Source organism: Theobroma cacao, chromosome 6, assembly GCF_000208745.1.
Source record: "Theobroma cacao cultivar B97-61/B2 chromosome 6, Criollo_cocoa_genome_V2, whole genome shotgun sequence".
Lineage (NCBI taxonomy): Eukaryota > Viridiplantae > Streptophyta > Magnoliopsida > Malvales > Malvaceae > Theobroma > Theobroma cacao.
The window spans coordinates 22,869,632-22,882,608 of record NC_030855.1 but is presented as its reverse complement, the minus strand read 5'-3'; the positions used below and the strand labels follow the sequence as shown (position 1 = coordinate 22,882,608).

Here is a 12,977-nt window from a genome sequence, read left to right as displayed (position 1 = left end):
TCCCTCTTAAACAAATCTTATTGCTTAAACAGATATAAAGTTCAAATATGACTTAACTTTATTCCACTTGTTGGTTTGTTTAACTTAGCAAACATTATTTAACCCCTTGTGTTTGTGGCAGCTTGACAAATGGATTTCAGGTACATTGAGTGCGGGCTTTTAAGAGTAAGAAGCAAGCAAAAGTCTTTCTTTTTCTTGGTTAAAACAATAAAAACAAGTAGTCAATGACCAACTTAATATTTCATATGAGAGGTTACTAAAAATTATGTGGAATTTATTTAAGTAAATTTAGTCGGTCCACATAAGCCAATTGCCATGCAAAAGACAAATTTTGTCGTCCGAATGAAGAGAGGGCATTCAGCTATAAACAAAAACTAAACAGCTGATAGGGCAGCATCGACTGCCCTGGCCAAAGCTAGGGAACCCCTGTTTTTAAATCACTTGTATTTTAATGCTTCCATGGTTTTTTTTTTTTATTATTTTTTTTGTTGTTTCCGTGACTCAAACGTCTTTCTTAATTTAACACTAATATATTATTTTCTTTTTTTTTAAAAAAATAGATAAGAGATCATATCAAGTTAAATATGAAAATATTTCAAATTTTGAAATTTAAAAGTGTAGATCCGTGACAACTTATATTAGAGTTTATCTAGTTTTTCATTGACTTGAGACTTAGAGATACTATGATTGAAATAAATCCGGATCAAGATGAGATATCTTTTTAATGAGTAGAAAAAAAGTGAATAATGAGAACTCTACACGATTAAGTGGAAATATTAGAATTGAAATAGATAGGGATCAAGATGGTCCATCTTTTTTATGAGTGATAACAAGTCAATAATGAGAACTCTGCACAATTAGAAAAGAAAGAATGTTACGAATCTTACATTTTATATATTTCTTCACTTAATAAGCATATATTTTGGATTACAACTTTAAAAGTGTGGTATAGTAATACAAAAAATACTTTGACGCAGAAAAAGACACTTTGATTTTAATATTTTTAATTTTATTTTGAATTTGAGAGAGCGGATTCGAATTTTACTTTATAAATAGTAAGATTATACACTAATCAATAAATTAAATATTTGATGCAAATTAATATTTATTTAATAGAGTGGGAAAATAAGATAAATTTCTTGGAATTAAACTATAATTTCATTAAAAATATTAGTGATACTCTACTATTATGTATTCAAAATATGATTCCATTCATATACCTTAACAAGCACACAAATTGTTCCAATTAAAAAATAAATAAAAAAAATCAATCCGCAAAGTTCTATACGGGTCACCCGAACCCGATAAGTAGAATTCCACAGATCCCGCGTGATTAGTCTAATCCCCTTCACATGCACCTTGACTCACTGCAAACAAAATTCACTTTACCATTACGAAGACTTCTCCTTTACCCATTCAAAACGCCTATTGTTTATATTTGCATATATATATATATATACATATATATATACATATATATATATATATATTAAAAAATTTTCAAGAAGCCAAAATATTGCCTAACCCATCAAGATAAGCATTACTTACGTAACACCCGGTATCCAGAAATGAAAAATCTTCTAAAAATTCCTTGATCCCTTTCATTAATGTTGTAAATACTATTCGTGTTATCTCTATATTATTTTACTAATTTAAGTCATTATTTAAGTAAATTTCACTCAACCCATTTTCATTTTTATACCATTTTTTCAAGTTCCTTTCTTCACCTAACCTTTTTCACTGTCTTTAAGCCTATATAGATTCTCACAATTTATTTGTATTTTAATGGAGAAAGTGCCTGGTTCTGTTAAGCCGAATAAATCCCATTTTGGCTAAGGTCTTTCTCTTTTAGTATTTCTTCGGTTTTCTCATATGAGAGTAAACATTTTTTCTTTGACAAAGTTTTGTTTTGTTTTTATTTTGCTTGAAGTTGAAGTGATCAAATGGACTTAGGCAAGGATCTGATTCTGGGTTGTTTTGGAAGTTATCAAAGGTTCGATTTTTATTACTTTGGGGGAGTTTATTAGCTCTTAATTACTCTTATTAGTGTTGATTTTTTTTTGTGATTATGGATTTTTGAATTTTTGGGGGTTTATGTACCTGAAAAGTGATTAATTTCAGGATTTGGGTTGATCACATTGTCTATGGTCTCCGAGTTTGGTTTTAAGATGGAGAAAATATTAGGTCTTCTCCATTATATGATTGCTCACATGTGTGCTTATTGCTGTGGCTTTTGATAATTTTGGAGGAGGGGTTTGTTTTCTTTTTTTTGCCTGAGTTAGCTGAGATTAATGGATCAAGAGGAAAGGGGTGATAGGGTGGAAACTAGTGAGAATTTGAGTCAAGTTGAGGAAGGAGTCAGTGGAGATTCCAAGAATCCCGTTAATGGAGTTGTGTCTGAGACTGTTATTGTGATAAATGCTGAAGAAAATGTGTGTTTTAGTCGAGAAAACGCAGATGTGAGATTGCAAAATGATGGCTTTGGATCGTTGAAGGATCAGGAGGTGGATTATGGGAGAGGAATTGGTCCGCCATTGATTCAGAATGATCTGGGAAGTGGTGGGCATTCAAGTAGTTTTGCTGATAGAAATGTGCTTGAGAATGAGGAAAGGGATTTAGGAGACAAAAACAATGGAGTGGTGTCAACTGAGGTGTTGGGGGAAGCAGGGGGGGAAATGTTTGATCAGGAGACAAACCAGATGGGAGGAGTTGGTGAAACAACGGGTCAAGTTGATCAAGGAAGTAGCAGAAGTTTGAATAATTCAGTTGACAGATTTGTGGTTGAGACCATTATCGTGGTTAACACCCAAGAGGCAACATGTGTGGATGGAAGTAATAGGTTAGAAGTGAAAGACAATGGATTGGGTTCAAGTAAAGTAATGACAGAAAGGCCAAAGACGAAGGTTGCTGAAGCAGAGGACTCATGTGTGATAGATATAAAGGGGAGTGATGGTGGTGGAAGACAGTATAAGGAGAGTTGGGATGGCGAAAGGGTTTGTAGAATTTGCCATTTGACTACAGAGCAATCACTTGAATCTACGGATATTACGTTCAGTACTGCAGCTACTATGGATCTAATTCAGCTTGGTTGCGGGTGCAAAGATGAGCTAGGAATTGCGCATAGTCATTGTGCAGAGGCATGGTTTAAGCTGAAAGGAAACAGGTAATGTTCTCTTTTGAAGATGAAACTTTAGGGTCTGACACAGGTCTTAGAAAAAATATGTACCGTGTTGATGCTTAATTAAGCTTCGCATATGTACCATGTTATTATGTGTTAGGTATTAACGGTATCTGTAGCTTTTGGCTTCTTAACTCTTGGTTTTAATTTTCCTTCACTCTAATTTGGAATTAGTTTTAGAACCAACTAGAATTTTCTTAGTCCTAATTGAAACTATTTTCTTTTGTGGATACCAAATTTACTCTTAACCTTTCAGAATGAGGAGCAAAAATAATATACAATAAGTAGAACAGAGGAGTTAATAATGTTTTCTCCATTATCATTGTTTTTGCTCTTTGAAATAATCTCTTTGGAATCTGAAAACACACGAATGAGAAAGGTATACTTTGATCAGTATTTAATCTGAAGTTCTAGTTTACCTTGTTTGTTTGGATATTCTTGTTTTTCAACATGTTTGAGCGAAGTTAATTGTTATTATATATGTGATGGAATTGGTATAAGAGTTCACCTGGAGTTGCAATCTTAAATTCGCCCACTAATGGCATTCCAATCAGCAATAATTGATTCTTCAGTTCTCAATTAATTAGGTGCTCAGGCTTCTAGTGGTTAGGGTGAAATTTGTATTAATAATTGTGAAGCGACCCTTTTTTTCTATATTCTGAATTTACGTGTATCTCAAAACCAACATTTGATACTTATGGGATAACTTGGAAGCAGAACATGTCAGCAATTCACCTTGACATACCTTCTTATCTTTAATTTACTCTGCAGAATGTGCGAAATTTGTGGACAGACTGCAAAAAATATCACTGGTGTTAGAGATAACAGATTTATTGAAGATTGGCATGACCAAGGATCTACTAGTGGTGGTGGTATCTCCTCAGATCGGGGTGGTGGATGTTGGCGTGGGCAACCATTCTGTAACTTTCTGATGGCATGCCTGGTAATAGCCTTTGTACTGCCATGGTTCTTTCGTGTAAATATGTTTTAGCGGGGTGTGAACAAGACCTAAAGGTTCTTCCTTTGCATCACTATTTCTTGCCTGCTTGTCTAGCTGGTGCTCCTCCGGAATTTGGGGTGGATATGAAATAACTTGTCAGTGGAGCTATTTTAGGGGTTGTTCTGGTTCTCAATGCCCTAATAGAAGTTCCTAGGCTTAATGGCTTGAGGCTTCAACTTTTAGAAAGTTGTCATCGTGAAAACAAAATTCCATGCCTCAATTGTTTACTATGCCACAGTAGCGTTTGCTCGCATTGTGTTGTTTGGTATTGGGCCTCTTGGCGTAATGGTTTAAGCTTAGACAAGGATTGCTTAGGCTGCATTACTGGGGAAAAGTGTTTTTTTTTTTCTTTTATTATTATCATTTTCATTGTTGTTTTGGTCCTGTTTTTACTATTTCTTGAATCTAAATCTGGCATGTGCCAATTTCATCTTGGGAATTCCCATTGTACACACATATGTAATCGCAAATTTGGTCAACACATTTGATCTTATAATGGAAACTTAGTTTGCAATCACATACGATTTGCTTCTGAATTTTTTGGATAATATGATCACTAGCTCAGTCATTGTGTTTCTCAAATAATTTAGGAAGAACAAAAATCTAGTGAAAATGTGATGTTACCTTAAGAATCAAAGATGGATTGGCTTATGCAAGTGTTACATAAAGCGCTTCAAAGAAAGTGGGCAGGGTGCTTCAATCTCACATCGAGCAATGAGAGTTTTCTAAGAAGCTTATGAGCATGGCTATTGCACAATTTGTTAGGCTAGGTTTTTTAGGAAGGGGTAATGGTTTCGTAATAAAGTGGTATTAGACCGGATCTAACTTAGACTTGATCTATGTCAACTCTCTCCAAAAGGAAGTAGGTAGGATGATCGACAACGATGAGAGCATCACTAGATTGGGTGAAAGATAATGTCACATCACAAGTTTTAAAAGAAGCAAGCATGATGCTTGAGCAAATGGGGGATCTTGAGAAGGTTACATGCGGGAGTAGCATACCCCAATAGGTTAACTTTTTCTTGAATGCATTTTCTTCTGATAAAAGAAAAAGAAGAGACATTCAAAGGAAGTGGACCTGGTTCAACAACTAAATAAAGGGCTTTGCTCTATGATCTTACGAAGCCCACAATTTTTCTTAGGCTTGTCTATGACTTATCATTAACAACCTTAGAAAGTGATTAAATATACCACTTGCAGAGAACAGGAGCAAAAGACCATGGAAGGAGCAAGTTTGGCAATGGTATGAATAAATAAAATGATAATAGTAAATATAAATGTATAGGGTGAAGAATTCCATCATGGGGAGACTTGAGTTGCATTATTCAGGGACAAAGAAAGTGGTTAACCGAAATTTTACTAGGCATTCATAGATTTGCTGTTTGTCCGGTGCACTTCCTTCAGTAGTAGTTGAAATAAAATTAAAGACCGCAACGAAATAACAATCCGTTGTAGTCTAGTTGGTCAGGATATTCGGCTCTCACCCGAAAGACCCGGGTTCAAGTCCCGGCAACGGAAATTTTTTTTTTATAACTCTGCCTCATCATTTTCCCGTATTTGTTTTGGGCCCAAAAGTGAAGGACAAAGTAGTAAATTGGAGTAGAGATAAAACCCTAGCCAGCCCTAAACTACTCTCTTTTAAACGCCCATCGACCACGCAGCTGCGCCTGTGTCACTCAACCGCTGCTCTCAACCTCCTTCACTTCGCCATGGTACTCTCTCTCTGTCTCTCTGTCAGATCTCTAATTCAGACATCTTGTCTCTTATGTTAATACATGTCTCATTGACAATTTTTTTTGTTGATTGCTTTTGTAAATATGAAAGGCATCAGAGAAGAAGCTGTCGAACCCAATGAGGGAGATTAAAGTTCAAAAACTTGTCCTCAACATTTCCGTCGGTGAAAGCGGTGATCGTCTCACCCGTGCCGCCAAGGTAACTAAACGCACAGAAGTTCTATTCATTTTCTACCCCCAAATCTTTTACTTGAATATTAGTTAATCCTTTCGCTTCGCCTTCGCCCCATTCTGCCCTTATTTAGGTCTTGGAACAACTCAGTGGCCAATCCCCTGTCTTCTCCAAGGGTAAAATTCTGAAACCGATGTCTTCTTCTTTCTTTTTTTGGCCAGAAAACCGGTGCTTTCTTGTAGTTTTGTCTTTTTGTTGGTAATGGAAAAAATGTGGGGTTGATGTGAGCAGCTAGGTACACTGTGAGATCTTTTGGCATCAGGCGTAATGAGAAGATTGCTTGCTACGTGACGGTGAGGGGAGAGAAGGCTATGCAGCTTCTGGAGAGCGGTTTGAAGGTTAAGGAGTATGAGCTTTTGAGGAGGAACTTCAGTGATACTGGATGCTTTGGATTCGGTATCCAGGAGCACATTGATCTTGGTATCAAGTAAGTTCATTTTTGGGGTGACTATTTATCAATTTTTGATGCGTTTTAATTAATATTTTTATGTTGATTATGTTCTCTGGATGCTTGGTTTTAGTTTATACTTGATGAGAACCCAATAGATTGAGGTGGGATTCTTTGATAGGTTTAGGTCATTGATTTCCATTGAAACTTTATGATTAAAATGCTGTGGCTACACGTTTGTTTGTATCCTGCAATGTGTTTTGGATTAAATTTTTTGGTTTGGGATAGTTATTAGGGTTTTACAATGGAGCTTCTTTGTCTATCAATCTTCCTTTAGGACGATATTATGGGTTACGGAGGCAAAGTTAAACTGGGTTAAGTCGTTTTAAGGTTTGGCTTTTTTGCTAAAGTTAGTGTGTGAGTCGAAACTAGCTATTGCCCTTGAAAGTCTGCATTACTTTAATCATGTAGTGGTTAACACTAAGCAAGATATCTTGTGGATATCTGATTTTATCCCCAGGACTGTGTTAATACAAAGAAGTTATTGGCAACTTCATTCTACTAGTAGATACTATCAATATTGTTGTTATGAACTCCATCAATTACAACTCTTGTTCTCTTTCTAGGTATGACCCTTCAACTGGTATCTATGGTATGGACTTCTATGTTGTTCTGGAACGAGCTGGGTACCGTGTGGGTCGCCGTCGCAGATGCAAGTCACGTGTTGGCATTCAACATAGAGTTACTAAGGAGGATGCCATGAAGTGGTTCCAAGTCAAATATGAAGGTGTCATCCTCAACAAGTCCCAAAATATTGGAGCTTAGGAATCTCAGTTACAAGCTTAGTTGAGTTGTTTTGAGTTTTGCTACTTGATTTTGACTCCTTTCTGTGTATCAGTTTTTGTTTTCCTGAAGATATTCATAATTGAGTTTAAAATCCTAAATACTTTTTCTGTTGGTTTCGTTACTTTATTAATATATATGCATTTGGAAAATGCTTCTCTATTCAGATATTTTAAACCGTATTCTTGGTAGTCCATTTTTGGACTTGGGGTGTTGTGACCATTGATCCTCCTGAAAGCTAATGTCTTCTTTTACTGAAGAGATGTTTCTTCGATTTGGTATTTGCTATGTCTGAAAAATCAGCAGATAAACGGTCGCTGAATGTCAAAGCAACGTACATGCAATGAAGGATACAATTTTCCTTGACGAGAGGGGGTCAAAGCGGTGATGCCGCAAGGGAGTTACAAATGGGTTAATTAATTCAAACAGATAAAAGGAAAAGCGTAAAAGAGCTTGGTTACTTCACTCCGGATACTATGACCTCAATAGTCGAACAAGCTCACTCTTCTTGAATCTTGAGTAACCCTTGATTCCTCTGGCTTTTGCTAGATCCTTCAACTCTGTAAGTTTCAATTTCTCTATGTTTGCCAACTTTAACCCCTCATTGGTCGCCACCACTTCATTGTTCTGTTCAAGACCCTTAACTCTGGGGGCCGTTGGATATGGTACTGGCGACCTCTTTACGAAATTAGATGGTGGCCTTAGTAACTTGAAATCCTGTGTTGCTGCATTAGCCTTTTTCCCCATCCCTTCGATTTTCTTAGGGACGCCACTTTTCCATCTCGATGCCTTCCCTCCCTTATTTGATCGAATGCCTGCCAAAATCGTAAAATTCTTCAGTTTTGAAAGTAACCATTTCGAAATGGCAAGAAAGTTAGGCTTCCATCAGTGCATGCTTGGTAGTAGCAATCATGTCCAAGAAATTAAATGAGTGAGGAAGAATGTGATGCCAAACAGTGTTACCTCGAACATTCTTTCTTGATTCTCGAAGAACATCCAAAACTGATTCAGCTGTGGACTTATCCTTGGATGAGCTCAAACTTTTGGCCTTAGCGCTTCCAGTCTCTCCCTTGGAGATAGAAGACTGTATCCGTCTAAACAGAGCAATTATATCTTCCTGATTAGATGAGTTGGGTGCTTCATTACCAACAGGTGGTTTTTTGCTTTCATCTTCCTTCTTTCTTCCTGAGGCAGAACTTTTCCTAGGACGGCTTCCTCTTCTGTTCCCATCTGATGTTATGCTTGAAACAGTTACCTGAAGAGAGCAAAAGGGCCTAGACTTATCTGCAATCTCTGTCAAATTTAATAAGCTGCATCAAAAAATGATCCCTCAGTTTCTAGTTTAGAAAATTTCAGACCTCCATCAACAGTATATTGATGTACTCATGATCATACTTCCAAGGCAAAAGCCAAGACATAGGAAGGAGAAGACACAATGGTACAGACTTCAAGAATTTTGTGCATAACATTAGATGAACTAACAATCATAGATAGTCTTGAACAATATGCAAATCTACATTTGCAGTCTGAAATGTCAGAATGTTAGAAATCTCCAGTTTATGAGGTCGTGAAATTCACTTAAGTAGCCCGGAGTAGGACTTACAGGAACTTCTTTACAGCTACAACGTAAGGTTACAATTAGGGGATCGTTATTCAAACAGAAAAGAACCCAGACAAGAACAACTTTGGATGCAGAAGATCTATCTCCCTCAAACACAGAAGGTACAACCAAAAAAACAAAAAAGCTATAACAAAGAGATTGGGATTCAGGGAAAAATGTGGCGTCGCAAAAGTTGTTACCTGTGAGAGATAAAACAGGTTTTCTCAGCTTGAGTTGCTTGTTGACAGGGAAGCAAGAATGGAAATGAGAAATAGATTGGAAGGAGAGAACAGCAGCAGCCATATTTTCCTTGCGAATCCTTCAGATTCAACATGCAATTGGATCCACTGGCTAAAACTAAATTTTCTTTATTCCTAAAAATTGCTAGTCCACACTTTTTTTCTGGGAGCGTGCACACCACGTGACGGACTCAAAGAAATAAAAGAGTACGACAAAGTAGGGTTTTACCGACCCTTTCTTTCGAGTGTTCGACTGTTCGTTACTCAGCAACCGGAATCGAATCCATTGAACGGTTAGCTTTTATGGTTGAAACGTTACCGCGTTTCTTTAACAGAGGCTCCCTGTTTTTCCATGGCCAAAACGGCACCGAACTTGTGTTTCTCTCCTCTAAATCAGAACCAAAACCGTGAAGAAAGCTTTTTCAAACCTCAAAATGGTTGCTTCATCCCTAAACCTAATTCAAAAACCACTCTTTTATCTCCATTTCTCAGCTCTTACACCCCCATCCAAATCTCAGCTACACCAGGAAAAACCATTGATAACCAGGTTACAGATTATAATGCCAGAATCTTTCAATTCTGTCAGTTGGGTAATCTTCACAATGCCATGGAATTGCTTTCCATGTCTCCAAACTCTGAACTTGAATCTAAAACTTACTGCTCAATTTTACAGCTTTGTGCTGATTTAAAAGCATTGAAGGATGGAAAAAAGGTTCATTCAATTATTAATTCTAATGGTGTTGCAGTTGATGAAGTCTTGGGCTCAAAGCTTGTATCCTTTTATGTAACTTGTGGGGATTTAAAGGAAGGGAGGGCGATTTTTGATGAAATGGAAAAAAAGAAGGTTTTTTTGTGGAATTATATGCTGAATGAGTGCGCAAAATTTGGTGATTTTAAGGAGAGTATATATTTATTCAAGATGATGATGAAAAAGGGAATTGAAGTGGACTCTTATACTTTTTCTTGTATTTTGAAGTGTTTAGCAGCTTCAGGAGGTCTGAAAGAAGGTGAACGTGTTCATGGCTATTTGTTAAAATTGGGTTTCGGTAGTTATAATAGTGTTGTGAACTCTCTTATTACCTTCTACTTCAAGGGCAAAAGAGTTGAAAGTGCGTCTGAACTGTTTGATGAATTGATTGATAGAGATGTTATATCATGGAATTCCATGATAAGTGGCTATGTGTCAAATGGTCTTGCAGAGAAAGGGCTGGAGGTCTTTAAAGAGATGTTGTGTTTGGGTATTGATGTGGATTTGGCTACTATTGTTACTGTTCTTGTGGGTTGTGCAAATTCTGGTACTCTTTCATTGGGGAAGGCTGTTCATGCTTTGGCAATAAAAGCTTGTTTTGAGAGGAAACTCAAGTTTAACAATACTTTGTTGGATATGTATTCAAAATGTGGTGATCTGGATGGTGCCCTCAGAGTTTTTGAGAAGATGGGTGAAAGAAATGTTGTGTCATGGACTTCTATGATAGCGGGTTATACTCGGGATGGTCAGTCTGATGGTGCTATCAGATTGCTCCAACAAATGGAGAGGGAAGGTGTTAAACTAGATGTAGTTGCTATCACGAGCGTTCTTCATGCTTGTGCTAGAAGTGGCTCACTGGAGAACGGCAAGGATGTACATGATTACATAAAGGCAAATAATGTGGAATCGAATTTATTTGTGTGTAATGCCCTCATGGACATGTATGCTAAATGTGGAAGCATGGAAGATGCAAATTCTATTTTTTCTCGGATGGCTGTGAAGGACATTATTTCTTGGAATACCATGATTGGAGGTTACTCAAAGAATTGCCTTCCGAATGAAGCTCTTAAAATGTTAGCTGCGATGCTCAAAGAACTGAAGCCTGACAGCAGAACACTGGCATGTATTCTTCCTGCTTGTGCCAGCTTAGCTGCTCTAGAAAGAGGAAAAGAGATTCATGGTCACATATTGAGAAATGGATATTTTTCAGATCGACATGTTGCCAATGCACTTGTTGACCTTTACGTTAAGTGTGGAGTTCTGGCTCTTGCACGATTACTCTTTGATATGATTTCTTCAAAAGATCTAGTCTCATGGACAGTAATGATTGCTGGATATGGCATGCATGGGTTTGCGAATGAAGCTATTACTACCTTCAATGAGATGAGAGATGCAGGAATTGAGCCTGATGAAGTTTCCTTTATTTCCATACTGTATGCTTGCAGTCATTCTGGACTGCTTGAGGAAGGTTGGAGATTCTTCTATATTATGAGAAACGATTACAACATTGAGCCCAAATTGGAGCACTATGCTTGTATGGTAGATCTTCTTTCTCGGACTGGTAATCTTTCAAAGGCATTTCACTTCATTGAAAGAATGCCTATAGCACCAGATGCCACAGTCTGGGGAGCTGTTCTTTGTGGTTGCAGGATTTACCATGATGTTAAATTAGCTGAGAGAGTTGCAGAACGTGTTTTTGAGCTAGAGCCAGAAAATACTGGGTATTATGTACTTTTAGCAAATATCTATGCAGAGGCAGAGAAGTGGGAGGAAGTGAAAAGAGTGAGAGAGAGGATTGGCAGGAAGGGCTTAAGAAAGAACCCAGGCTGCAGTTGGATAGAGATAAAAGGCAAAGTTAATCTCTTTGTCGCTGGAGATAGTTCACACCCACAATCCAAGAAGATAGAATCTCTACTAAAGAAGTTAAGAAGAAAGATGAAGGGAGAAGGCTATTTCCCTAAAACGAAATATGCTTTGATTAATGCAGATGACATACAAAAAGAAATGGCTCTCTGTGGGCACAGTGAGAAATTAGCCATGGCTTTCGGATTACTAAGCTTGCCACCTAGCAAAACAATACGAGTAACCAAGAATCTCAGAATATGTGGTGACTGTCATCAAATGGCTAAGTTCATGTCCAAGGAAACTGGTAGAGAAATTGTCCTGAGAGATTCAAATCGATTTCACCATTTTAAGGATGGATATTGTTCTTGCAGAGGATTCTGGTGACCAGGCGTTCAAACAGGGCTGTCTTAACTCAAAAGACTTGGCGGTTAACATAAGCATTAGTGAATTAGATTTTTTTTCGTAATTACCAGCCTTTTGTATCACTTAATACACAAAAAGATTCGAATTTTCCATTTATTTAGTAGGGAAGGTGTGGAAATTCGGAAAAGCGAATCCTGCAAAGCAATAAGACAACCATTCTATAGGATAACAGAGCTTTGGAATTGGCAAGTAGATTCAAGCCTTCTAAAAGAAAGAAAAAAACATTAAAATGTTACTTTGTCTGAAAATTTTTAAAAAGGTTATTTCTCAAAATAAAAAATTGCAATTCAAGCAGTAAAGGGCTCATAGATTCATTGAAACAAGGCTGCAGGTGCAGGGTCGCGTCATGGTATGGGCTTCACATGTCTTTTTAAGACACTCCCTGCATACTTGACTCGGATTATCCAGAAAAAACACTAAGCAATACTGTTCTTAAAAACCTTTTTACAATGGTTCAATGGTAGTAAGAGTCTTCTCCCCCTTCACCCCTTGGTCTCTTTCTAATCCAAAATGAATAAATATTGAAAAAAAGGAAATGAAGTGGAAGATAGATGAGTGGCCTTTAAAGAAGAAAAAGAGAGTTTAATTCAAATGATTAAAGTATTGGGAGGATGGTGGCCATGATTATTGTCACTTCCTTTGTTGAGCAACATGGTTTGAGCATCCGTTTTCTTAATGATTGTGGATCCAATACATACCCATTTATCATGCCTTTCCCAAGAGCTTTCTTGATTTGTATTTGTCCTGA

General features: G+C 37.2%; 4 protein-coding genes and 1 non-coding gene across 6 annotated transcripts; 4 read left to right on the top strand and 1 right to left on the bottom strand.

Moving 5' to 3' along the window:
• Window positions 1,519–4,697, top strand: LOC18596659. The gene is made up of 3 exons (XM_007025276.2): window positions 1,519–1,993; window positions 2,122–3,163; window positions 3,950–4,697. The coding sequence occupies exons 2-3, from the start codon at window positions 2,292–2,294 to the stop codon at window positions 4,167–4,169; spliced, it is 1,092 nt and encodes a 363-aa protein (XP_007025338.1). The 5' UTR covers window positions 1,519–1,993; window positions 2,122–2,291; the 3' UTR covers window positions 4,170–4,697.
• TRNAE-CUC lies at window positions 5,624–5,696 on the top strand. Its single transcript has one exon. It is a non-coding gene; the product is annotated as a tRNA-Glu (tRNA).
• Window positions 5,777–7,540, top strand: LOC18596658 (60S ribosomal protein L11-1). Its single transcript, XM_018123609.1, has 5 exons — window positions 5,777–5,890; window positions 6,003–6,110; window positions 6,217–6,259; window positions 6,375–6,570; window positions 7,158–7,540. Exons 1-5 carry the CDS (start codon window positions 5,888–5,890, stop codon window positions 7,354–7,356), a joined length of 549 nt encoding a protein of 182 aa, XP_017979098.1. The 5' UTR covers window positions 5,777–5,887; the 3' UTR covers window positions 7,357–7,540.
• LOC18596657 lies at window positions 7,644–9,436 on the bottom strand. Of its 2 annotated transcripts, none has more exons than XM_018123608.1 (3): window positions 9,175–9,436; window positions 8,338–8,684; window positions 7,644–8,189 (listed from the first exon to the last, which is right to left on the bottom strand). In XM_018123608.1, exons 1-3 carry the CDS (start codon window positions 9,306–9,308, stop codon window positions 7,849–7,851), a joined length of 822 nt encoding a protein of 273 aa, XP_017979097.1. In that variant the 5' UTR covers window positions 9,309–9,436; the 3' UTR covers window positions 7,644–7,848. The 2 variants fall into 2 exon arrangements, with proteins under 2 accessions (XP_017979097.1, XP_007025336.1); XM_007025274.2 differs by having other exon boundaries at window positions 8,338–8,667; window positions 9,175–9,342.
• On the top strand, window positions 9,438–12,398 carry LOC18596656 (pentatricopeptide repeat-containing protein DOT4, chloroplastic). Its single transcript, XM_007025272.2, has one exon. It carries the CDS (start codon window positions 9,566–9,568, stop codon window positions 12,188–12,190), a length of 2,625 nt encoding a protein of 874 aa, XP_007025334.2. The 5' UTR covers window positions 9,438–9,565; the 3' UTR covers window positions 12,191–12,398.

What these genes read in the sequence shown, in the direction of transcription:
- LOC18596659 (XM_007025276.2), top strand. Translation starts at nt 2,292, where the DNA reads ATGGATCAAGAGGAAAGGGGTGATAGGGTGGAAACTAGTGAGAATTTG. An exon ending in TTTAAGCTGAAAGGAAACAG is followed by an intron (nt 3,164 to 3,949) that starts GTAATGTTCTCT and finishes TTTACTCTGCAG; the next exon opens with AATGTGCGAAATTTGTGGAC.
- LOC18596658 (XM_018123609.1), top strand. An exon ending in ATCCCCTGTCTTCTCCAAGG is followed by an intron (nt 6,260 to 6,374) that starts GTAAAATTCTGA and finishes TGATGTGAGCAG; the next exon opens with CTAGGTACACTGTGAGATCT. An exon ending in CACATTGATCTTGGTATCAA is followed by an intron (nt 6,571 to 7,157) that starts GTAAGTTCATTT and finishes TTCTCTTTCTAG; the next exon opens with GTATGACCCTTCAACTGGTA.
- LOC18596657 (XM_018123608.1), bottom strand. Translation starts at nt 9,308, where the DNA reads ATGTTGAATCTGAAGGATTCGCAAGGAAAATATGGCTGCTGCTGTTCT. An exon ending in ACCTGTTTTATCTCTCACAG is followed by an intron (nt 8,685 to 9,174) that starts GTAACAACTTTT and finishes TTTTTGATGCAG; the next exon opens with CTTATTAAATTTGACAGAGA. An exon ending in ATCAAGAAAGAATGTTCGAG is followed by an intron (nt 8,190 to 8,337) that starts GTAACACTGTTT and finishes CGATTTTGGCAG; the next exon opens with GCATTCGATCAAATAAGGGA.
- LOC18596656 (XM_007025272.2), top strand. Translation starts at nt 9,566, where the DNA reads ATGGCCAAAACGGCACCGAACTTGTGTTTCTCTCCTCTAAATCAGAAC.